This window comes from Trematosphaeria pertusa (genome assembly GCF_010094035.1).
Source record: "Trematosphaeria pertusa strain CBS 122368 unplaced genomic scaffold BU26scaffold_7, whole genome shotgun sequence".
Lineage (NCBI taxonomy): Eukaryota > Fungi > Ascomycota > Dothideomycetes > Pleosporales > Trematosphaeriaceae > Trematosphaeria > Trematosphaeria pertusa.
The window spans coordinates 641,003-664,117 of NW_022987218.1; the positions used below are offsets into that span (position 1 = coordinate 641,003).

Genomic DNA, 23,115 nt, shown 5'->3' on the forward strand with positions numbered 1-23,115 from the left:
GTATCTGAAGCGCAAAGTACAATGCTCAAGGCTGCACGACTCACCAAAAAGAACGCTCCGCAACATTGCATAAATCCAGTTTTAATATTATTTGCAGAGAAGCAGAAAATGCTCGCTATTGGACGGTGGTCGACTCTACATCGACAACGGGCTCTTCGGGCATCGAGAACATGGGCACCTTTCTCGTCGGGGACGCGAATGAATCCGGGAAGCCTGTTGGGTCCGGAAGTTGCTGGGTCTCCTCAGCCGCCGCGTAGTTCGCTTTTGACGTCGCCGGATCAAGGGGAGGGAAAACGGATTCAGTACGGTTTGCCTCTTCCACCTTGTCTCTGATGGTAGATAGGGCGTCCTCGTTCCCTTCATATGGGTTTGTTGAGTCGACGAGTGGCTGTGGCTGCGGCTCTTGTCTCGGTTGGGCTTGAGGCTCCAACTTTGGTTCCTGGTTCTGCTGCATGGGATCCTCGGGTACGTCCTTTTCTTCCTTTGGTGCCGCCGTTGCCCTCTTCTTCCTCGCGGCCGCAATAAGATCATCGAAGTGGCTCTTATGCACAACGGCGTGGCTCTGCCCATCAAAATCCTTTCTCATGATATGGGATTCCTTGTTGTTCGCTTGTGCACCCTGAGTGCGTTCCCATTCATCGAGCTCTCTTAGAAGCTCTCGCTTTGACTTTCTGGTGTGCTCCGCCGCATCGCAGTTCGAGTTCCATAGATTCAACCACTCCTGGTGTCGTTTTACCAAGAGCGGTTTCGACCCAATGCTAGGTATACCGAGGTCTTTTAACTTCTTCTTCAGCGCCGACTCTGTTAGCATTGCATAATTGAGGCCTGATAACCGACTCGTCGGGGGAGGGGGCTCCTTTTTTCGTTGCAGCGTATTGGTAAAAGCGTTGTTTGTTCTGCGCCCCTCCATTAGGTTTCGGTACATCTTGCGGCCAGTCATCACCTACCTCGACCGTGTATGGCGTCCTGCGGCACCCCCCGGCCCTGGACAAACATCCAGATGCGTGAACACCAGCTCCTCCTTCATGGGCTGGCTGCAAGATGGGCACTTGACCATACCCTCCGGCATGAAGTCTTCATCCTTCTCGTCTCCGCTATCCGGTATTACAACAGGCATCTCATCTGTCCCGTCGCCACGGCGACTGCGACTCCGCGTTAGCCGCGATCTGGTCAGCCGTACAGGCTCTCCGTCCTCTAAATCTGTCTCCTCGATCTTCCTCTTCGTGCCGCTCGCAGTTGCCTCTGCCGTGTTTCTGTCCGCGCGCGCCAATTCCAGCGCCTTCGGCCGTGCATCTCGAAACTTGCTGACAATCTCGCGCACGGCTATGTTAGGCGACAATTTGTCTGCTTGACATGCAGATGTGCATATCGGACACTTCCCATCCCTGGCAATGCTCCGCCGTATGCATAGTGAGCAGAAGGTGTGCGAACACGACGTGATGACGGGGTTGTCGTAGAAGCCTTTGCAGATTTCGCAGCGTAAGGCTTGCTCGAGCGGTTCGAACGCGGATAAGGACGTCGATATCCAGTCGGTGGAGTCGTCGACGTCGTGGGAAGAGTCCATAGCGATTTGAGGAGGCGGGGGAGGAGTTGCAGACGTCTGGGATGAAGGCGGCGTGAATGGCGCGACTCCAGCCTTCGACGCGATCGCCGCGTTGGCGTCCTCACGTGATGTAATTGGCCTTTCCGCATCGGGCGCTTTGTCAGCACATATCGGGAGGCGCCGTCGAGGTGTCGACGAGAAGCTCAAGGTAGATTGTCGGAGCATTGTAGACTGTATGGGAGATAGGAGAAATTGCATATGGAGAGGTGAATTTGAGAACGCAGTTCTTATATGGAGGCACCGTCACAGCGAAGCTTAGCTGTTGGCCTATAGCTAGGGCCGAAAGTCTATCACCGGACGCGGGGAGGTGAGAGCACTTCTACGTGTATGCCTCTCGTGTACGACCGGAGAAGCATAGCTTCACAGCTTTCTTCAAATGATCCAAATCCAGCACCTTCCGTGTGTCGTTTTGTAGGGATCGCTTACTAAGCCGCACAAGTGCGGAAAGCGCACTTCGACATCACAATTCCTTCTGTCCCACAGCCTCATCTACTCCAGACTCTAGTCCTTGAAATCGAGGCATCTATGTTCAGCATGCCGCATTTGAGAGTCATTCGCGCCCGGAAAGGCGTTCTCTATTGCAACGCCCAACGTAACCCAAGCCTTTCCCTCCTACTATTCCAGAATGAGCCTCTGCCCGCTGTGCGCCTCCATCACATTGTCCAAAACGCGCGGTCCCAACCTCGACCAAATCCAAACTCATCAACCTAGCTATCTGGCGCTGAAGAAGTCCGCCGAGACTGGGTGTCAGCTCTGTGGCTTCTTCTGGGAGGCTCTTGAACAGGGAATCGGCGCGAATAGAAAGCGAGGCCTCAATCGTGCAGCTGTGTCCTTCGTTTCCGAACGCTATCCGGGCCGGCAAATCTCACTCGTGGCCTGGGGCGGCCATGGAACTAGCCTTGACCGCATACACATCATCACCACCGGTGACATCGCCGAGGACGACGATGAAAACGCACCGTCGGACCCCAGCATGCACCCTGATCATCAGGTGGCACTTGACGGTGTGGTTGACTTATACGCATACCCTGGTAACAAGCAGTTCCTTCCTATCCTTTCCACATTAGATGCTTACACAAGCTATGCAGGCGATCCTGCTGCATGGCACGGTGGGGTAACTGGGAGGCCACTTCCCCTGACCGCGGGCGACTCAGAGGAGGACTTCAAGCTTGCACAAACGTGGCTGCATAGTTGCCTACATAAACACTCTACTTGTCCAAAACCTGACCCGGAAACACCACTTCCAACCCGCGTTATCGATCTAGGTCCTTCTGATGCGTCAATTGAGCCGTATCTTCTCCATTCCAACGGGAAGAAAGGCCTATATGTTGCCCTAAGTCATTGCTGGGGCGGCAAAGTTCCGTTAACTACAACCATCTCGACACTAGAGGAAAGGATTCGATCAATTCCTCTTAGAACTCTGCCTAAGACTTTTCAAGAAGCCGCGATTGCTACGCGAAGGCTTGGTCTACGCTACCTTTGGATAGACAGCCTTTGCATTCTCCAAGACTCCAAAAGGGATTGGGAGAAGGAGTCAGCAGTCATGGGGGATATCTACGCTTCTAGCTTCTTGACTATTGCAGCAAGGGGCGCCGTGAATTCAGCAGATGGACTCTTTATCTTAAGGGAACCAGAGCCGCCTTCCTGCCGGTTACCGTATGCATGTGGGAAGCATTCCCTTTCGGGTTCCATGTACATCAGGTCACCTGCCTTCCAAACCGAGCGACTCCGCGACACACCCTTAGACACACGTGGTTGGGTCCTCCAAGAGCGGCTCCTATCGCCCCGAATTCTCTACTATGGGCGCCAGCAGCTCTACTGGGAGTGTGCCGAAAGCACATTTCGCCAGGACGGGAAGGGCGCCGATGTCACGGCCGGCGACCTACGGACCGCGGATTTCAAACAATCTCTGGATTTTAACGGCCCTTTACCATTTAACGAAGCAGCATTTGCACGAACTTACCCTGCTTCTGACCAGGCTAAGGCCAAGAAACAGGCCAGGCTTATCCAATGGTACAATGTTGTTACTGAATATTCCCGCCGAGACCTGACCTACCAATCTGACAAGTTGCCTGCTCTATCCGGTATTGCAAAAGCATTCCAGAAGAACACAGGATATACCTATCTCGCTGGACTATGGAAGGAGGACTTGATTGCCGGCATAGCGTGGTATATGCCGCAGCCGAGCAATGAAGTCACTTCCCTTACGCTGCCGTCGTGGACATGGGCGCGCTTGAAAGGCAATGTGCGTTTCTGGAGTGAGGTGCCGGGCCTACCGCTTCGGATACTCGACGGATCTTGCGACCTGGTCCGGGTAACGTACACGCTGGCTGGCGGGCTCAATCCCTATGGTGACATCGGAGATGCTGAGCTGCAGATCTGTGGTCGGCTTATTGAGGCCACGTACAGGCCGCCCCAGTCAGCAGAGGAAGAATTCCCGACAACTGTATTCGCCATGGGTGGGGCGTCCATAGGACGGATTCTCTTCGATCTGAAAGCCCCCGGACCGCCGAAGGTGCGCTCCATTTTCTGTGTCTTGATTCACGGCGGCGATCATTATGCGGCAGCTTTAGCGTTGGAGCGAGCAGATGATGAACAAGCAAGTTACAAGAGAGTCGGATACATTTCTGTCACCTCATCCGGTAGAGCCCCTTTTATGGACGCAGAGCCTCGAATCTTATCAATCATATAGGAGCTGAGAACGCGGCAAACAAGGATGAGTGAACTCAGAGAAAGATTTCAGTAGCTAAACACCACGCTCCGTGTGTAGCGGAAATTTGAAGCTGGGACATGCATTACCTATCCTGAAGTACCTCTAGGGCCTTTACGCCGGCCGAACAGATCAGCATTACGCACTAAAGCACTCCAGACTACCCTATGTGCACACCTCCTAAGGCCTCCTCTTTTGCATATACGTAGTATGGCTATACGATTCCAGCACGCCCCAGCTCTGGAACGCCTAACCTAAAGCCCTTCAACCCGCTTTCCCCCTACTAAATGAACCTGTATCGTGCGTCGAAGCATATCACGAAAGTTCTAGTGTTACGAGCTCTTCACATGCAACACAGCGTATAGTCAAAAGTATGATAGGAAGTCTCCATCAGACTCACAGCGGTCGAGAAGATGCCGATGAACAGCGCGAAGCATCTTTGAATGATCTTCTAGGCGCACAAAGCGAATCTGCGTACATCTTCCGGTGGGGTCTATGAGTCTGTTAGCAGTCAGGTTGGCGATAGGTCACTCTGGAAGGTTTGGTCATGGAGCACAATTTCTGGTGAAAGCTATGCGTGATTCATATCGTCTATTGTATTGACGAACTTGTGCCCTCGCTCATCCGATGACAGGCAAAGACTCCATATCCGTGCCAAAGGTATCCGAGAATGCCATACTACCCTCCAAAACGCCGAACGAGCCAAGCCAAATCCATGCCTTCGGGGATCAATCCTTCCTGTAGGTCGTCGCGGGGGAAATTCCGCCTTGCGAAGTCTTTTCACCAATCCTTGGTATCCTCCCGCTTTATCTCCCGCTTGACCTCCCGCTTGACCTCGTGCTTGACAACCTCGTCGTTTTCTCGTAGAGATTTTGACATCGGGGCCACCTAACGCCAGAAAAAATGTAAGCAACACGCCACTAACAAGTAAGACCAGAGCATATGCTCTAGGCCTCACCGGGGCGCTTCGTGTTGCAGCTAACAATCTTAACCCGGTCGGCGTGGACTTGGTTCGTGTTGTCGAGCTTGAAGTTGATGTCCTTAATGATGAAGGTCCAGACATCGTCGCAGAACCGGTAGGTGTCGAGATGTCCCTACAAGAGCGGGGTTAGCAACTAGGGTCGCCACAACGAGCTCGACCTCAACCGACCTTGAACGTCAGCCGGGCCTTGACCTTTTCCGCGAGGACGTCGGCGACTGCCTTGTCGAAGTTGGCGAGGATCTTCATGGCAAGCTGGGGCTCGATTCGGCGCTCGGTGATCAGGTTGTCCAGCGTGTCCGTGAGGGCGCCACCCAGACTGTCTTCCGTCAGCCAGACCTCTCTAAACCTGTGCTCCGGATGGGTGCGCAGTACCTGCTTCGGCGGTACAACTCGTAGTACTTGGAATCGGCCATGTTGACGAGTGGTGGTTGAGGCGGGAGTGGTGTCGAGGTGAGACAGGCGCTAGTACGGTCGGAGGCTGTATGATGCGCGAGATGACTAAGCGATAAACGGCGCTAACGGGTAGCTCCGCGCGCAGCCATCATCAGCTTGCCGCGATCCATCACCAGGAGGAGCTCCAGACCGCCCGCATTCACTACCCATCTCGCTTGCACACCCGCTCAGTCGAGATGTCTCTTACGTATGGAGTAGGCGGCACGACCGCCGCCTTGGGCGTCGTCGGCCTATGTGAGTGCACCGCGGCCCACGGCCAGGCAATCGCTAACGGCAAACAGATATGCTGTTTAACGGCGAGGGAGAAGCCTTCAACGTATGCGATACTACCCTGATACATCGAGCGAAGCTGAACGTGTGACATCCAGGTCGGACAATTCCTCGAAACCGTGAACCCGTACACATGGGCGAGCTTGGGCATCGGCCTCTGCATCGGTCTATCAGTAGTCGGATCGGCATGGTACGTCCCTGTGACGGAAGCTACCACGGCAGACCTAATAAGAAACCAGGGGAATCTTCACGACCGGAGTGTCTATCGTCGGCGGAGGCGTTAAGGCCCCTCGGATACGAACGAAGAACTTGATCTCCATCATCTTCTGCGAAGTCGTGGCCATCTACGGCGTCATCATGTCCATTATTTTTGCTTCGAAGCTCGAAAACGTCACCGACCCTGAGCGACTATACTCTCCGCAAAACTTCTACACTGGATATGCGTTGTTCTGGGCTGGAATCACGGTCGGCATGTGCAACCTGATATGCGGCGTCTCGGTCGGCATCAACGGAAGCAGCGCGGCGCTGGCAGATGCTGCGGACCCCAACCTGTAAGGATTCGACTTCTAGAGGAGGTCACAGCGCTCGGTAGCTAACAGGTCCTAGATTCGTGAAGATCCTCGTCATCGAGATCTTCAGCTCCATCCTTGGGCTCTTCGGTCTTATTATCGGCCTACTCATTCAGAGCAGCGCGCCAGACTTCGATTAGGGGATTTTACTGTTGGAAGCAAGGAAAGGCTACAACTCCATCGAGCGTTCATCGGATTAGTCTATCGACCAAGTGACCGGCTTGGGGTTTTTATGACGAAGCGCAAGCACCGGGGGTTTGAGTACCGGATCTTCAGGCTGTACGATGTACATAGAGGAAAGGATATGGATCTTGTATAATGCATGTATCATGAGCGGGTTCGTCGGGTACGAAATCAGTCAATATCAGTCATCAACCACGCTCTCCCGTGATCTGCGCAAGGGTGGGTTTGGTGGCCCAAGCTCCTACCCTACAAAAAGCACCACGCGGGACATCTCCGCGCTAGCAACACTCCACCTTCTCATCGACATGAGCAACACAAAGTTAAAAACCGCAATCCTCGTCGTCTCTGAAACGGCCTCGGGGGACCCTTCGACGGATAGATGCATACCAATCTTAAAAGATGTCTTTGCCAATCTCGGAAACAACCAATGGGAGGTGGCCGCAGCCGAAATCATACCGGACAGCGTTCTCGACATTCAGAAGTGTATAAGAACGTGGACAGATGGCGAAGATCCACTCAACTTGATAGTGACTAGTGGAGGTACTGGATTTGCTACGAAAGACAATACTCCGGAGGTATGAGAGCTCCCTGCACCGCCACGCCATGGACGCATCAAGTGCTGATAGGTGCCCAGGCAGTAACACCGCTTCTGGATAGGCAAGCTCCTGGACTTGTGTAAGACTTAGGTTGCTTTAGTTTGAGAAAAAAACGATTCTGATATAAGTCCAGTCATGGCATGCTTGCTTCCTCATACGCTGTCACACCATGTTGGTACTAACCGAGGTCTTCTGGGAAACATAACGCTGACATCAACAGTCGCTTTGATGGCAAGGCCCGTTGCTGGTGTACGGAAGAAGACACTCATTTTGACCTTACCCGGATCTCCGAAAGGAGCGAAGGAGAACCTGGAGGCAGTTCTCAAGCTGCTACCGCATGCTTGCGTTCAAGCGGCCGGTGCAGAGTCAAGACCATTGCACGCTGGTGGCTTGAAAAAGCTTGAAGCCGAAGCAGGAGTATCGTCTGGTGGGACGCATGGAGGTACGTTCGGATCACAAAGCCGAAGGTATGAGCGAGGCAGCTGACGAAGCCCAAGCCGCATCGACCGGGCATCATCACCATCATCACCATGGACATGGTGGCCATGCTCACGGACGTGGCGGCCATACAGCCCCAAGAGCCCACACAAAACCAGAAGATCGCCCTCAGTCCAATGATCCGACCGCAGGTCCAACTCGTAGATACCGGTCGTCTCCCTACCCGATGCTTGCTGTGGACGACGCTTTGAAGCTTATCTCAGAGCACACTCCGTCATCGGTCGTTCAAAAAGTCCCCGTTGACATGTCGCTTGGAGGCTCTGTGTTGGCAGAAGATGTCAAAGCAACAGAGTCCGTCCCCGCATTCCGCGCGAGCATTGTCGATGGATATGCTGTGAAAATCAATCAATCAGGGAAGTTCGCAAAGGGCGTATATCCAGTTGCGGTCGTCTCGCATGCGCAAGCAGGAGATGTAAAGGAACTAAAAGAGGGAGAAATTGCACGGATCACGACCGGTGCTCCCCTACCTCCAGGAGCTGATGCTGTCGTCATGGTGGAGGACACAGTGCTGAAAAGCCAGACTGAAGATGGTCAGGAGGAGAAGGAGGTGGAGATCCTTACCGATGCGATAGAGGCCGGCGAGAATGTCCGTGAGATTGGCAGCGACGTCAAAGAAGGGGACACCATAATGAAGAAGGGAGAAGGCATCACAGTCGTTGGAGGCGAATTCGGCCTTCTGGCATCTGTGGGCACCACTGAGGTGTCCGTCTACAAGAGACCGAGCGTCGGAGTCCTAAGCACGGGAGACGAAATCATCCCGCACGACAAGCCTGGCCCTCTCAAGCTAGGAGAGGTCAGGGATACTAACAGGCCCACGCTCATCACAGCCGTACGAAGCCATCGATTCCAAGCTGTCGATCTAGGTATTGTCTCTGACAAGTATACGCAACCCTCCCTCCCTTAGAATCAGTTCCTCTAACCAGCTTTCCAGACCCGGCGCCCTTGAGCAAACCCTCCGCGATGCCCTCCGCAAAGTCGACGTCATCATAACCTCAGGCGGCGTCTCCATGGGCGAACTCGACCTGCTCAAGCCTACCATCGAGCGCTCCCTGGGCGGCACAATCCACTTCGGCCGCGTGAACATGAAGCCCGGCAAACCCACCACCTTCGCCACGGTCCCTATTAAAGACTTCACGTCCGGGAACCGCATCATCAAAACCATCTTTTCCTTACCGGGGAACCCCGCATCGGCAGTCGTCACGTTCCATCTCTTCGTGCTGCCGAGCTTGCACCAACAGAGCGGGATTAAGCCTATGGGATTGCCGCGGGTGAAAGTCGTGCTGGATGAGGACATTAAGATGGATAAGGGAAGGCCGGAGTATCATAGAAGTTTGGTAGTCACGAAGGAGGATGGGCTGCTGTATGCGAGCAGTACCGGTGGGCAGCGGAGTTCGAGAATTGGGAGTTTCAAGGGGGCGAATGCGTTGCTGTGTATGCCGGCTGGGGACGGGAAGATGAAGAAAGGGGAGAGGGTTGATGCGCTGCTTATGGGGAAGTTGGGGGAGCTGGATCGCTGATTGCCGGAGACACTACACTGCTAGGTGTCCTTCGGCACACCATCCAGATTAATTTGGTAGTGGGAAAGCGGATTACAGGACTTCATGGCGTGTGTTCTATAGGTAAGACACGCTGATGTTTAAAACCGAATGGTATAAGACATTATACTGCCAGGGGTGCTTTAGCGCACTATACAGCGATACTTAGTAATAGGAAAGCGAGGTGAAGAACGTTAGGGTAGGTGTTCTGCAGGTGAGGCATACTAATTTATAAACTAAATAGGGGAAGTCATTACATAGCCAGAGGTGCTTTAACGTACCATACAGATTTCTTTAGTAGTGGGAAAGCATGCTAAAGGACGTCAGGGTAGGTAATCGCAAGACAACTCCTATAGCGTTTGAAGTATACTTTAAACAGCCAATCTATTAGTGGGAACGGCCATTCGTCGAATTCGGTCATGATTGCATCCGGCCGATACTTCTCCGCTGTGGAACCTCGCCTATCTCGAGCAACAGTACACCTCAGTAGCCAGCATGCCGATAGTTATGCATTACACATCAGCTCGATGAGTCAGTAACACCTACGCAAACTTTTGGTGCGCTGTCGTTGATAACTCGCAGGGCAATTCCGAAAAAGGTCCGGTGATGTCTATATATTGGCGCGCTCATTTGTCTCGCCGAAAGGTCCCTCATACTACGACATCTCCCTTTCTAATGGCTACCTCTGCCGCTGTATTCAAAGATCTCCATAAGGAAGCGGTAGACTATTTCGAAAAGACGACCGGGAAGAAAGTAGACGCGATATTAGCCGATCTGGTAGTGCCATCAACGGAATCTTTGGGGAACTTGAAGAGCTATGTTGAAGCCGGGCAGGAAGCCTTCCATGTCGAGAGAAACAAGTACAGAAACATGCGCGAAACGACCAAGGACATCTGCACCGCTTTACACAGAATATGCAACGTCATCGTCGCAGGCTCTGGGCCGGAGCTGATGTTTGTCAAACCAATAGTCGCTGCGTCGGCGTGGTTGCTAAAAGCTCCCGATGACATTTCACGCCACCATGCAAGGCTCCAGGAGCTTTTCAGAATTACGATTGTGCGTATGTATGCGCAATAATAGCGGGGTGACTGACGGCTATTCAGGCTGGGATAGAGAACATTGGTCTTCACGATCTCCGGAACGCGAGCACCGAGCGGAAGAAAGCAATAGCTCGTGCCCTTGGGACCATCCTGAAAATCGTCCCCGAACTCAACAAGAACGCTAGATCACGCTACAAACAATGGGGGAAGATCGTCGGGCTTGGACCCGATCCAACCCCTGAGGACTTAGTAAAGGAACTCAAGGACCATCTAAGCTTCGCCCAATACGCACTGCCCCATGAAACGATCAAACAGCAGAACAAGCGCAACAAAATGGACAGGACTTTCCTTCTTCGCTCTAATCCAATAATTTCGTCCCAAACCGAAGCACTGATGGATAAATTGGATGAGATCGCCAGGCAAAGCGTAGATGGAACAGGGGAATGGTTGCTCTCCGAGACGGGCTTTCAGGACTGGCTCCAACGTAGAACTCCTTTGCTATGGATAAGTGGCGGCTTCGGAAGCGGAAAGACTTACATTGCGGGATCAATTGTTTCTCGTTTACGGGCAAGAATCGCTCGCGACGAGACCCCCGGAAAAGGTACTACCGTCGGCTATTTCCCATTCACCAGGACCCAGGAAACTACTGGAAGTGACGTCTTCCGCTACGGCCTTGCCGTTCTCGCCGATGCAATTTCTAGGACGGATTCCGAATATGAGGATCATTATTGCGAATCATGCTGCAATCTGGAAACCGAAACGGCTTCAAGCTTGTGGAGGAAGCTATTCCTGGATTACTTCAGTGTCCAAGGTCGTTCACTCTTTCTAATCCTCGACGGGCTGGATGAAGTTGAACCAAAGGACGGATGTTCAAGGCAGCAGTTCTTGGAGTTTCTTCTAGATTTGAAGTGTACGTTTTCCCCCATTTCAGCTGTCTAGCTTTGTAATAACTAGATCGTAGCAACAGCAGAAAGACCACGGGTCAACATCTCCGTCCTGTTGCTCGGTCGACCTCATCTCTATCCGGAGATCCAAAAAGTTGGTAAAAGTCTCAGGACGGCCACAATTGATGTTGATCGCCAAAAGACCAAGGAGACTCTGACGGCATTCATCCGGGAAGGCGTTGAGCATCTCAATGTCAGCACATGGCCGCAGTTCCAGCAGCACGCGATACAGACAATAGAGAAGAAAGCAGGTGGCATGTTCCTATGGGTAAAACTCATGTTCAATGCGCTTAGACAACAGGAGACCTTGGAGGAAGCGTACGAATGCCTCGAAAAGGCTCCATTCGGGAAGGATTCCAACGACATGATAGGCAGCCTCTTGGAGACTCTTTTGAAGGCATCGGGCAAGAAGGGCAAGGACGACCTGACGCAAATACTGACGTGGCTTTCTGGTGCTGCAAGGCCTTTGACGCTTGCCGAGATTGAAGCTGTTACGAATTTGAAGGCGCCAAGTGTGGATACGCTTGTCCCTCTGGAAGAAACTCTGCGGGAGAAGTGCGCTTCGCTGTTCACGCTTTTCAGAGATGATGGACTCTCAACCCACATGTTGCAAGCCCGCCCTCGCGGGTCAGGCTCCACTCGTTATGGTTCAATTCCGGAAGCAACGACTGTGGTGTTCGCGCATGCTGCGATCAAAGAGTACTTCCAGACTCGGCTTCAATCCTCGGAAGAGACCCGGTCTTCGCACATTCGAGCCATGGCAGCGAGACCACACATACTTATGTTGAAAGCTTGCCTTGGGGTCTTCGTCTATTCAACTTCGGGGACACGGCTTGCGGCGGCGAATGCGCTTAGGAAGTATGCCATGGAACATTGGTTCTATCATCTTCAGCACTCTTGCATCCCCCCGGAAAACATTGGAGACCCCGAACGCATCCAGATGGTCGATCTTTTGGCTCAATTCTTGAAAGAGGAGGACGTACTCCGCCGGTGGTGTCAGTACACCGAATGGTCCTTCTATTCCCCGAGCGTCATCGACTCGATCGGCCAATGGGTGGAAGCATGGAGCGCAGGCCCTGACGTGTTCGGAGGGCTCGCTCCAAATACCAAAGCTTGGGTAACCCTTTCCCGAGCTAGATCACCGGCGTTGTTAGAGCCCGTTGCCAGAGTTAACGGCCGAGAGGGGCTTCTTAAAAATTCGTGGCATGCTCGTTCCGCGTTATCCGTCATTGCGCAAATCAAACGCCTGATGGACAATGGAGGCAAAGGCCATCCCTTGGAGTCACTTCCGCCGGGTAACCTTGCTGAAGTCGCAAGATGGGCAGTCCCAAAACAGACCTCGATGTGGCATTACAATCTTGCTTCATGTTTGATGGAACTAGGGCATTCCGAGCCAGCTATTCAACACTTCGAAATGGCCCTCCGAATTGACCGTTCTTGCATCGAGGCGCGGAGTGGACTTGCACACTTACACAAGAAGGATGGGAGATTTGCGAAGAGCATCGAACTAGAAAAGGAGAACGCAGGAACCATCCTCCATCGGTTGGGGTCCTCGGACCCTAAGGACAAGATCAAAATGCTTAGCCAGCTTGCAAGCTCATACGAAGCTATTGCGGGAAACTACGAGAAACTTGAAGAACCTGCTCAGACTCTTGAGCACTGGGCAGAAGCAGCGAACACGAAGGAGATCTCCATACAAGGCACTGTGCAGTATGTTTCTTGTCTTGCCGAACATGCTGGAGAGACGGCTTGGAAAGATATCATTCAGCTTTTACAAATGCTCGAGTCAAAGCATGAAGACGGCTTCCGAAATCGATTGAGCAAAATCATCCTCGAGCTAGCCTGGGGCGCGAACCTGTCTGCAGAGTTCTTTGACCATGTGTCCGAAGCGGCGAAGAAAACCTCCGAAAGCAAGTGGCTTCAAGAAGCATACAAAGCTTCCATCATGGATTCCCAGAGTCACGTCACTGCGCTATCCTTAAAGGTCCGACTTGCGAAGCTTTCTAGAACGGCATCTCTTCAGCCAATGGAGAATGAGATCCTCATTGAAGAGCTCGTCGAGTTTGCAACGCTACACCCTCACTCCGACACGCCGCAGCTTCTTGGATGTAAAAGCGATCTTGCGAAGGATTATTTCCGCATCTGTGTTCGAAAGGCAAGTGAAGCCGGCTTTACCTCGCCAGATGCAGATCGGTACCTGAAAAAGGTCTCAGACCTTTGCAATTGCGGCATTTATCCATACGAAGCGGACGAAAAAGTGCTGTACGGGGAGAGAAGCTTCCTCTATCTCGCTCTGCTCCAACACCAAAATAACAACAGCGCGGCTGCCACAAGGACCCTGCAACCGTACCTAGAGGCGTGCCAGCACATTATTCTGCAACCAGTTTGCGAAGACATAGTGCTACGAGCCAGCACGAGGATGCTCTTTGCTCTAGACAAGATGCGTGACGCGGCTACTTTTTTGAAGTACGTGCATTCCCGAAAAGCATGGCTTTGCGAGAACTGCTGGGAATATGTTCCCAGAAATAGGCAAGTAGCTATGTGTCGATACTGTTTCATATGTCTCTGCGAAACTTGCTTCCAGAACCAAGGGCATTCCTTAAAATGGACAGGTTGCTTACCAAGACATCGGCTTCTTGAGTTTCCTGCGATCAAGCATTCCGCTTCTCCGAAGGCGACCTTCAAGTTCAGAGGCAAGCGCATGACACCAAGGCAAGCCATCGAGGTTCTCAAGAACGAATGGACTGCTAGCTAGACACGAATTCATTCAATACTGCCCTTCTATATAATACGTAATTGAGTGATACAAGCAGCTGTAAATATGTAGGGCTCTACCTATTACTCTTAGGAATGCAGCTCTTGCAGTCCTTAACAGTACCTTCTTCTATCCGTACTAGATGGTGACCCGTCTCCCTGCAGCCATCACAATGCACTATCTCCCAGACAACCCAATGGTGATGCGCTAGGCAGTCCTTGACTCTCAGATAGCAAGTTGGTCGAGACATCTGGTCAGCGTCTACCCCTGGATGGGGTTCTGGAATAGTTTGGATAGTTGCCTCGTCCTAACGGCCGCTATGGAGGAAGCGACTTGTCGAGGGTTAGAAGAGTTTCCTACCTAGTTGCCCGTTTTCTCGTGCCACGGTGTGGAGCTAGCTTCTAGCGCTAACTAGTAGGTATCTAGTGGATGATAACGGTCCTAGAAGAGGTTAGCACACGAAGGCACTTGCTTTTCAGGACTGTACCTACTGTGCAGATGCTTCCTATTCTTAGTTTTTCCAGGAGGTAAGAGAGAGGGAGCGCGGGGATGTGGTATAAATAGTCTCCAAGGTCAAGGTGAAGCGTACTTCTCTGCCTTTACCTTCAAGACAAAGATACAAACGTGTGTCATAGCATCGGAATTTTATGTCTAGAGAAGTGAATAATAGCCGTAGTCATGCACTCGAGATCTCGTGAAGAGACACGAGGATGTCGTGTTCTACGCATTCATGCCATATTCCGCATCTTTGGCTGTCTGTGTCTGCATGGTGGACCGCGATGTGCTTCAAGCCATTATGGATTTGCGCTTCAGCGTCTCGATACTACCGTGAAGCTCTTCGGGCTCTGTGATACCTATCTTGATATAAGATCCCGCTGTGTTGCCTCTGACCCAAAACGGATTGGCTTCTTTAACGTCTTGGAGTGCGGTTGTTACGCTCTTTGTATGCTTTCTCTTGGACGGCTAGACCCTATTCTGAGTAAACGTGTAATCTGACTGCTTGGTAAAAGTTGGATACCCATACGGAGAGCAATCCACCATCGCTCCGTTATCTGAAGGCCTCCAGGCTGTCGAATACTTAAGCAAAATTGGACATTCTGTGTTACCACAACAGCTTCAATGCCCATCCATCCATGCCTGATTATGAACTCACCGAGGACATGGACCCAATCTTTTCTTCGCTGCACAGTGCCTACCAGACATGACACGATGGGAATGCGGCCGTTTGTAGCTTTCACCGCCGCTTACACCGCCGCCGACCTTTCAATCTCCCAAAACTGGAAGAGTTAGCTATGGGAGGTCCGAAGCATCGATTACGTCGACGGCAACGGTCGGAGTGAGAGCGGTCAACAAACTCGCCTTCACTTCGACTTCTCATCTCTACCTTCACCTCCACCTCCACTCCGTCCCTCGAACCCCGCCCCACCCCACCTCCGCGTCTCTCCTTCTCCACCCCAATCTCTCAAACCGCTCTCCGCTAGCTAGCCAGTCCGTCTCCCCTCTCCCCTCTCATCCAACATCCCGCTAACACTCTACTAGCCCCACCTCCACCCCTCGCCCGCCAAAATGTGCCTCTACTACCGCAAACTGCACACCTGCGGCTGCATCAGCAAGCCGCTGCTCTCGATGTGCCGGACCGGCGTGCTCAGCAACACCCTCTGCACGCCGCTGGCCCCGCCCCCGGCCGACGACGACGCCGCCAGCGCGCGCAAATCGCACTTCCAGTGCTACGACTGCCTGCGCCTCGAGGCCTTCGCCGAGCACCGCGCGAAGCTGCAGGCCGCGCACGACCAGCAGAAGGGCGCGGAGATGGCGGCCAAGGCGGAGAAGTTCGCGCGCCGCGAGCGCGAGCAGCGCGTGAGGCGCGAGGCTGCGGAGCGGGCGCAGCTGGAGCGCGAGAGGGAGCGCGCGAGGAAGGAGGAGGAGGCGAGGATGAAGGAGCAGGAGAGGAGGGAGGGCGGGCTGTGGATCGATGCTGCGGCGGCGGGCAGGAAGAAGGGGCGCAAGGCTGGTGGTGGGCCGCTGTCTGCGCCGCTGCCGCGCGGGAAGAAGATGGGCGAGATGAAGATCGTGCAGATGGAGGGTCCGAGGTCTGCGGCTGGGCTTGGTGCGCCGCCGCCGTCCGCTCCGCTGATGGGGGCTAAGAAGCCCGGCGAGGTCAAGATAGGGGAGAGGGAGCCGGAGCCGAAGTCGTCGGCCAGTAGCCTGGATCCCGGCGGTAGGGCGGGCGTCTGGGGTCCGAAGAAGGGTCCGACGAATGGTGGTCGGAAGAACTGAGGTGCTGTCGACGGCTGAGACAGGAGCATATGGGCGTATGGGGTTCGCGGCATTGCCGGTCGGAATGGGAACTGGCTTTGTGAAGGGACTCACATGGCGTTTGGATCGGCGTTCTATACGAACTGGACTGGTGCTTGGGAGGAGCAACTCGGGACTGGGACATTGGGATGAATTGAATTGAATTGAATTGAATTGAATTGGGCTACGGATCGCCCCTTTGGATATATAGAAGATCCCTCTGCATACCCAATGACGGGACCTTATTCAGGGAGGTAGACAGAATGCAGTCCTCCCCATCCATATTGCATGTCCATGCTTCCCCATAACTACATCCGTTTGACGACCGTACAATCCTATCCCGCAGGTGTTCGTTAACAGCTCTCTTCCTCAACTTACATCGACTGCCGCTTCGCCCCATGGGTCTTCCCAGCGTTCATCGGGGTGAACAGGTTCGCCCTATCGTGAACGACGCCCCTATCACCGTTAGGAAAGCGCTTCATGCCACCCCATATCCAGTCGTCCTCGCCCTCCTCTTCATTGGCACCCTCTCCTTTCCGCGGACCTTTCTCCTCGTCCCCAGCCCAGGAAGCGCCATTCGCATCGTTGGCTCCCAGCTCGCCTCGGCGGATTTGCAACTCGCCCTCGCCCACAGCAGCGCGTAGGCGCATCTCGACATCCGCACCACGACCCCGACCCCGATCACAGCCCTGCTCTTTCCCCCCCATCCCACCCGTCACGCCCTGCACCTCCCCACCTCGTCCATCCGACCACACCTCCGCCCCACTCCCCGTCCATCCCGCAGCACCCATCCCGATCCGTCCCCCATCCAGCGGCCCCGCCCACGCATCCAACCCTGTCTGCTGCCCCGGCGCCAGCCCGCGCGCCATCTTGCACTCGAGGCAGTCCTCGTTGAGGCGGCCCTGGAGGAAGTACTCGTTATCGCATCCGTGCGTGATGGTGGTGGCTTCGTCGTCGCCGTCGGCGGGGTTGTACGTGGAGGTCGAGCGCGGGCAGCGGGTTGAGGTCTGCGTGTGCGAGCAGGCGTAGTGCAGGGTGAAGTGGGTGCACATGCTGCGGGTCGTTTGGTGAGTGGGTAGTTGGTGGAGGAAGGAGGGAGGGGGAGGGGAGGGGGACGTACGTATGTGGTTAAGGCTTTCGGCGTTTGGGCGTTTGGAGTTGGATATTTGGTGTGCTGAGATTTGGATGCGTAGGGTTGTCTGGAGGTTTGGTGTGCGAGTGTGAGGTTGTACGTCTCGTGATCTGAGGTGAGGTACTCGACGCGCCTTGGGTAGACCGAGTGGTGCGGACTCGAGAGCGTTATCTAGTTGTGCCCATTGCGGAGGTAGTGGTGAAGACGAACGCGGTGACACTTGCTTATGGTCGCTCGGTTCTACGCTCCTTCCCTCTGTCTTTCACCGGCTTACACCCTTGGAGCAAATGGGGTATCTTGGCGACTTGATGTGATAGCAAAGAAAACGCGACTGACGTGAAATAGAAGATCGACTTTCGAGACATAAAGATGGGATGCATTATCGGGGTATACCAGTGGTAAGAGATAGACCATAACAGAAGAGCGCTGTATCCAAAGTAAGACAACCTCCTGGCCCCCTGTGAAATGCGCGAACCGTCCGAAGACCTTTTTCCGTTGAATAACGCCGCCCAAATGTAAACTTCCAAAATATGCACAAGAAGCGAAAACGAACGTAGAATGGTACGCCACGTGGGCGCTTACACGCGCCTTCGTCGCATCTCAGACTGGATCCGCCGCCGTTCTGCCTCGATCACGCGTGCGCTGGCCATGCTCTTCACCGTGTCGATGAGCTTGTCTGTTTCGTCCAGTTCCTGAATTTGGTCACCGCCGCCGATGCTCCTGCCTAGTATGAGGATATTCGGGACCGTCTTCCTTCCTGTGCTGTCTGCCAGCTTCTCTTGTAGTTTTAAACCGAGAGGATGCTCGTCCAGCTCGACGACGTATGGGGCGGGGACGATGCGGTACTTGTCGAGGAGGATGTGCTTCGCTTTCTTCGAGTGCGGGCAGTATGTCTTGGAGAAGATGATAACTGCAGGGTAGGTTAGCAAGGGCCAAGCGAAGGATGCGAGAATATGGCGTACTCGGGCTCTTCTTCAAGATGGCATTGAGCTCAACTTCAACCTCGTGGTCCTCGTCGCTCTCGGGTTCTTTATTCGCCACCTTGTCACGCGGGCGGCCGCCGACTGTAGCGACGCCCTGCACGACCTTCTTCTCATCGCCATCCTGCTCCTTCATGAGATAGCGGCCTCCAATGGGTTTCTCGACCCCGCTCCCGCCGCTTCCCACCGAATCAAAGAACTTCTGGCCCTTCTCGTCTGCCGACTTCTTCGCGGCCTCTTCTGCTGCCTTCAACCGCGAGTGCACGTCTGCCTCATCGCGCTGTTTTGCTGCCTCCTGATACTCCCTTGATTGGAGAGCTTCTTGCGTCCTAAGGTAGAAGTCTGAATTGCGAGTCTGCCGCGCCGATCTCGTCATGTAGAGTGTGATTACGACTGTGAGGACGACGAGGAGGCCGAAGACCCTCATTCTCCGCTGCGACGGCATCGTGGTGGGTGTGAGGTGCGAGAGGCTATGGGCGAGGCAAGGGCGGGCGCGCAGCAATTATGCTGGAGCCGAGGTGGTCAAGCTGCTACTCCAGCAGCGGGCTAAAGCTCGCAGGCTATATGGGGAATCAGGCGCAGCTCGCGCGAGTGGTGCTGAGCGTCGACGGCCTGAATTTGGCGGGGTTTGGGATTCAGGGCGGATATTTGGAGCTGTGGTACGGGCAATTGCGCGCGGGCGATCCAGCAAGGGCGCGCGTAGCGGGTAGAGTGGGCGTATAATGCTGCGGGGCTATATGGCTGCAGCTGGATAGGAGTGTTGGATAGCGTCTGCAGCTGTAGAGGAGGAGTGAGTGCGGAGTCGTGGAGTGATGGAGGGAGCTTGCGGCACAGTGGCAGGACTAAGAGCCAGGCACGAGACGCCCGCTTGGCAGTTGGCGTCAGAGCCCGCCGCGCCTTCTCCACACGCACCCACACGCACCCACACGCCCACCACCGCGACAGCTCCTGGCTCCACCAGCGCAGCCACGCAAACATCGCCCTGTTTCATCAGCCACTGCCCGCCCGCCCTGGCCGCCACCGTCAAGCGCAAAAAGCCTCAAAACGTTTGCAAAACTCTGTTCGCATGGCCTTGGCGTGCCATTGGCGAACGCCTGAGGTGCATTGCTGTGGGCGTTGCAGAGCGCGTCTCAGGGACGGCCACCGTTACTCACATGCTAAAGGCTACCAGGCGCGTCGCACTCCGATCCATCATCCATCGATCGCAACTCTATTTCCATGGTTCCGTGCCCAGCTCATCCGCCCTATAGAGCATCGTCCCAGGGTGTCCCTTGCCCCTCATCTCCTGGCATCTCTTCTTTTTCCTGGTTCTCCTCACCGCACACGCGTCTCTTCATCTAATACACTTGCAGCGCGCCCAGGTCGAGCATCGCCCTGCATACTACAAATTTCTCGACCCAAGGGCGGAACGCACATCTTCATTTTCGCTAGTAGAGACTGCCATTCCCGGTGACGTGGCTGCTTTCGCGAAAGAAGGGGGGATGCACCCAGCGATACTACACGGCTTGAAGAAGGCGCTGGTAATGGCGCATTTAGAACGTTCGTGTCAACGTTACTCGCACGAGAAGGTGGTTGGCGACGAGAGTATCTCTAGACTGGAAACCCCCTATGCCCCTAAGTCAGCAATATTACTCCATTTCCCCGCACCTCCCGTCCATATACGCTTGTCTAAAGAGCTATATGCACAAAAGTATATTTGCCCCTGGCTACTGTCTTCTTCCTCACTTTTGCAGTGTCAAATCATAGTGCAGTTACGGTCGGACCGCAGGAATCCTCGAACTACCCGGGACCTGTTCAGGTAGACTTGAAACGCATTACGAAGTCCTCCATGGCCTACTTTCCATCGCACTGCGAGCTCAATCTCGAAATGGAAGCCATCCCGCACTCTTAGCTTTCCTTTTTCTTCTCATTGCCAGACCCCCGCGGGGTGACGTTGAAGCCAAGAGCTTGGAGGCCTTCAAGCTAAGTCTACCCGTCATCTGTCTTTACTATCCGGCTGGATCCGAATATGCGGAGTCGACCGAGGTGTTTTGGAGGGGGAGCCGGTCGGAGTTCCCTTTTCGGCCTAGCGGGGCACTAACCCCTCCTGTGCAGCCATCCGGTTCACCTCTCGAGCATCTGCATTTCCCAAAATGGAGTTTGATATATGAATTCGTGGTTGGTTGCAAGAGCAACTTCAAGCATTCGAAGCAGCCAACTCAGTTCTTCTCCAGTCCCGCCGTCTTCAGCATCCAAATCGTCGTATCAAGCTTGCAGTTACGTCACTTCCCCTCACTTCTCGTTCTCAGAATGGCTCTTTCCTCAACTCCCATCTCCATCAGGACTTCCCCTTCCGAGATCAAGAATAGCGCGCTCACCCAGAAGAACCTCGAAATCGCCACTCGAGCTCTTCACCGCGATGGGCTCGTGGTTCTTGAGGATATGGTTCCTCATGAAATTCTAGATAGGCTGAATCAGAGGATGGTCGAGGATGCGTATGAGCTCCAGGGAAGGAAGGATAGCCCTTTCAACTACCACAAAGGGAATATTCAGCAGGATCCATTGTTGACGGAAGAGATGTTCTTTGAGGAGGTGTATGTCAGTAAGTCTTGCCGGAATGCTCATTTACGCCCGTTGACAATTCCACCATGTTGAGATGCACCGATTTAACTTCACGGGGTCTTCTAGAGAAGGGTGTTGGAGCCCATCTTGTGAAGATGTTGATGATTCCTTAGAGGGATTACCCACATGCTATATCTTTCTTTCAACACCTCAGCTCTCTCTCTAACGCTCATCCAGATCCTATTGTCACTCAGGTAACTTCCACCACCCTTGGCCCCAACCCCTCTCTCCGCTTCATCTCCGGCAACACCGCCCTCCCACCAACTGCCGACGCCCCTCCAGCCTCTCAGCCCACCCACAACGACGCCGACTTCGACCACTCCCGCATCCCGTTTGCTCTCGTCATCAACGTCCCACTGGTTACCATGACGCCTGAAAACGGCTCTACCGAAGTATGGCTGGGCACTCATCTCAACACTACCATCGCCGACCAAGAGGGTGCTCATGGTGAACGCGCGAGCGGAAGGATCAAGAAGGCACTCCTGGAGAAGAGGAGGCAGGAACGGCCGCCATCGCAGCCAGTGGTGAAAAAGGGTAGTATCATTGTGCGAGATTTGAGGCTTTGGCACGGTGGGAAGCCGAATCTGAGTCAGGAGCCGAGGGTTATGCTTGCGATGAGTATGACACAACCCGCCTCTATTAAGAAACCAGCTATTGACGTATGCAGTTCATTTCGCACCTTGGTACCGCAATCAGATGACCGTCGAATTCGCGGAGGAGTTGAACGAGAAGTTGACCCTGGAGAAGACCGGCCTGCAGGTCGCAGCGGAATTTGTCTTGGCTGGGCAGCTGGTCAAGAACTATCTGAACAGACCGTACGGTAACGCGTATGATTTCAACCAGGTGGACAGGATTGAAGGTATCTTCTGAGGGCTTGTAGATGCATCTTCTGCGAGCAAATCTGGGAGCTTCCAAGACGTTCAAGCTCTAGCCACTACTAGGTCAAATCCCAAAAACCAGACTTTCACTTCATCCGCATTCCCTGCTTTTAGCGTAGAGCTTCCTACCGATACCAGTCATTAGGGGAGTTTGAGAAGTTGTAGGTTTTCCGATTAGTGGTCTTAGAAACATGGCGCAATCTGCGAAGCAATGGGAGTCTCGAAGAACTCGCGGAATGTAAACAATCGTATGAGTTGGAAGCGATCAACAGCGCTGTAGACGCACTACATCGTGGCGTGCCTAGCTTTACTTGTCGCCAAAGCCACTTTGCAAGCGGTTATAAGGACCAAGTAGACGGCCAACCCCTGTTAGTCATGTGCTGTCTGGAGGTGATGTCTCTGCCTGGTCCCTTTTTACCCGAATCACGAAAGTACTCCAGCTCCGCAACCCTCTGGCAGGAGCGGGTCGGCCGCCCTCTCTGCTAGCCTCGCCAAGGCGTTCTTCCGCTGTTTAAGATATAAGCATATTCACTAGTCGCAACTTCAAACCCGTTTCAATAATCCTTCAGAGGATGTGTTTTACGCCTTGTTGGCGAATGCAGGTAATTCAACCAACCAGGCCCTTTCTCTCTTTTCTCGCACGAATGGACCTGTTCCTGCGCCCAAGTAGGACTATACTCAAGACTATACCAAGAGCGGCTGAGCCACTGGGGCGTAGTTTCAGCCCCACAGCGGGCTAACTTTAAACCCATCTCCATAATCCTTCAGAGGACGCACTTCACGCCCCATCGGCGGACGCAGATAATTCAACCAATAATCACGCCCTTTGTCTCTTTTCTCGAACAAACCGACCTGCCTCTTAGGCTCCCAAGTAGGACTGTAGGGCTATACTTGAGACCAGCCCCCAACGATACGTACGAGAGGCTGCCAAGGGAAACACCCCTTCAGAGGACGCCCTATGCCCGCCTCCGCCGTATTCTGAGCAAGGGTAAGATCTGTTTCCGCCGCGGCGGCACGCGCCGCAATTTGGATCGTGGAGAGCCACAGCCACCTCGATTGGTGGGCTTGGCCTTATACTGCTCGGGCACTCC

The 23,115-nt window shown here is 53.9% G+C and overlaps 8 protein-coding genes across 8 annotated transcripts; 5 read left to right on the forward strand and 3 right to left on the reverse strand.

Annotated features, from left to right (window-relative positions):
• Positions 1–115: 115 nt before the first annotated feature.
• On the reverse strand, positions 116–1,564 carry BU26DRAFT_426734 (DNA repair protein rad18; the record flags this gene model as incomplete). Its single annotated transcript, XM_033823692.1, has 2 exons — positions 116–896; positions 948–1,564. 2 exons carry the CDS (start codon positions 1,562–1,564, stop codon positions 116–118), a joined length of 1,398 nt encoding a protein of 465 aa, XP_033683865.1.
• Positions 1,565–2,092: 528 nt separating this feature from the next.
• Positions 2,093–4,347, forward strand: BU26DRAFT_519069 (HET-domain-containing protein). Its single transcript, XM_033828964.1, has one exon. The coding sequence runs from the start codon at positions 2,229–2,231 to the stop codon at positions 4,293–4,295; it is 2,067 nt and encodes a 688-aa protein (XP_033683866.1). The 5' UTR covers positions 2,093–2,228; the 3' UTR covers positions 4,296–4,347.
• A 647-nt stretch (positions 4,348–4,994) lies between these two features.
• Positions 4,995–5,733, reverse strand: BU26DRAFT_519070 (transcription initiation factor IIA, gamma subunit). The gene is made up of 3 exons (XM_033828965.1): positions 5,672–5,733; positions 5,464–5,615; positions 4,995–5,407 (listed from the first exon to the last, which is right to left on the reverse strand). Exons 1-3 carry the CDS (start codon positions 5,706–5,708, stop codon positions 5,261–5,263), a joined length of 336 nt encoding a protein of 111 aa, XP_033683867.1. The 5' UTR covers positions 5,709–5,733; the 3' UTR covers positions 4,995–5,260.
• Positions 5,734–5,849: 116 nt separating this feature from the next.
• Positions 5,850–9,624, forward strand: BU26DRAFT_540371 (gephyrin). Its single transcript, XM_033831546.1, has 11 exons — positions 5,850–5,982; positions 6,030–6,064; positions 6,117–6,208; positions 6,258–6,569; positions 6,625–6,677; positions 7,053–7,345; positions 7,405–7,445; positions 7,500–7,537; positions 7,587–7,808; positions 7,864–8,743; positions 8,796–9,624. Exons 1-11 carry the CDS (start codon positions 5,925–5,927, stop codon positions 9,379–9,381), a joined length of 2,610 nt encoding a protein of 869 aa, XP_033683868.1. The 5' UTR covers positions 5,850–5,924; the 3' UTR covers positions 9,382–9,624.
• Positions 9,625–11,337: 1,713 nt separating this feature from the next.
• On the forward strand, positions 11,338–14,138 carry BU26DRAFT_483963 (uncharacterized protein; the record flags this gene model as incomplete). The annotated part of the gene is made up of 2 exons (XM_033825834.1): positions 11,338–11,349; positions 11,401–14,138. Exon 2 carries the CDS (start codon positions 11,640–11,642, stop codon positions 14,136–14,138), a length of 2,499 nt encoding a protein of 832 aa, XP_033683869.1. The 5' UTR covers positions 11,338–11,349; positions 11,401–11,639.
• A 1,405-nt stretch (positions 14,139–15,543) lies between these two features.
• Positions 15,544–16,611, forward strand: BU26DRAFT_308001 (uncharacterized protein). The gene is made up of 2 exons (XM_033821874.1): positions 15,544–15,626; positions 15,678–16,611. Exon 2 carries the CDS (start codon positions 15,705–15,707, stop codon positions 16,413–16,415), a length of 711 nt encoding a protein of 236 aa, XP_033683870.1. The 5' UTR covers positions 15,544–15,626; positions 15,678–15,704; the 3' UTR covers positions 16,416–16,611.
• Positions 16,612–18,044: 1,433 nt separating this feature from the next.
• BU26DRAFT_308016 (glutaredoxin) lies at positions 18,045–19,300 on the reverse strand. The gene is made up of 2 exons (XM_033821875.1): positions 18,528–19,300; positions 18,045–18,475 (listed from the first exon to the last, which is right to left on the reverse strand). Exons 1-2 carry the CDS (start codon positions 18,988–18,990, stop codon positions 18,144–18,146), a joined length of 795 nt encoding a protein of 264 aa, XP_033683871.1. The 5' UTR covers positions 18,991–19,300; the 3' UTR covers positions 18,045–18,143.
• A 1,382-nt stretch (positions 19,301–20,682) lies between these two features.
• On the forward strand, positions 20,683–22,189 carry BU26DRAFT_519077 (phytanoyl-CoA dioxygenase family protein). The gene is made up of 3 exons (XM_033828966.1): positions 20,683–21,126; positions 21,324–21,764; positions 21,814–22,189. The coding sequence occupies exons 1-3, from the start codon at positions 20,835–20,837 to the stop codon at positions 22,014–22,016; spliced, it is 936 nt and encodes a 311-aa protein (XP_033683872.1). The 5' UTR covers positions 20,683–20,834; the 3' UTR covers positions 22,017–22,189.
• The last annotated feature ends 926 nt before the right edge of the window (positions 22,190–23,115 follow it).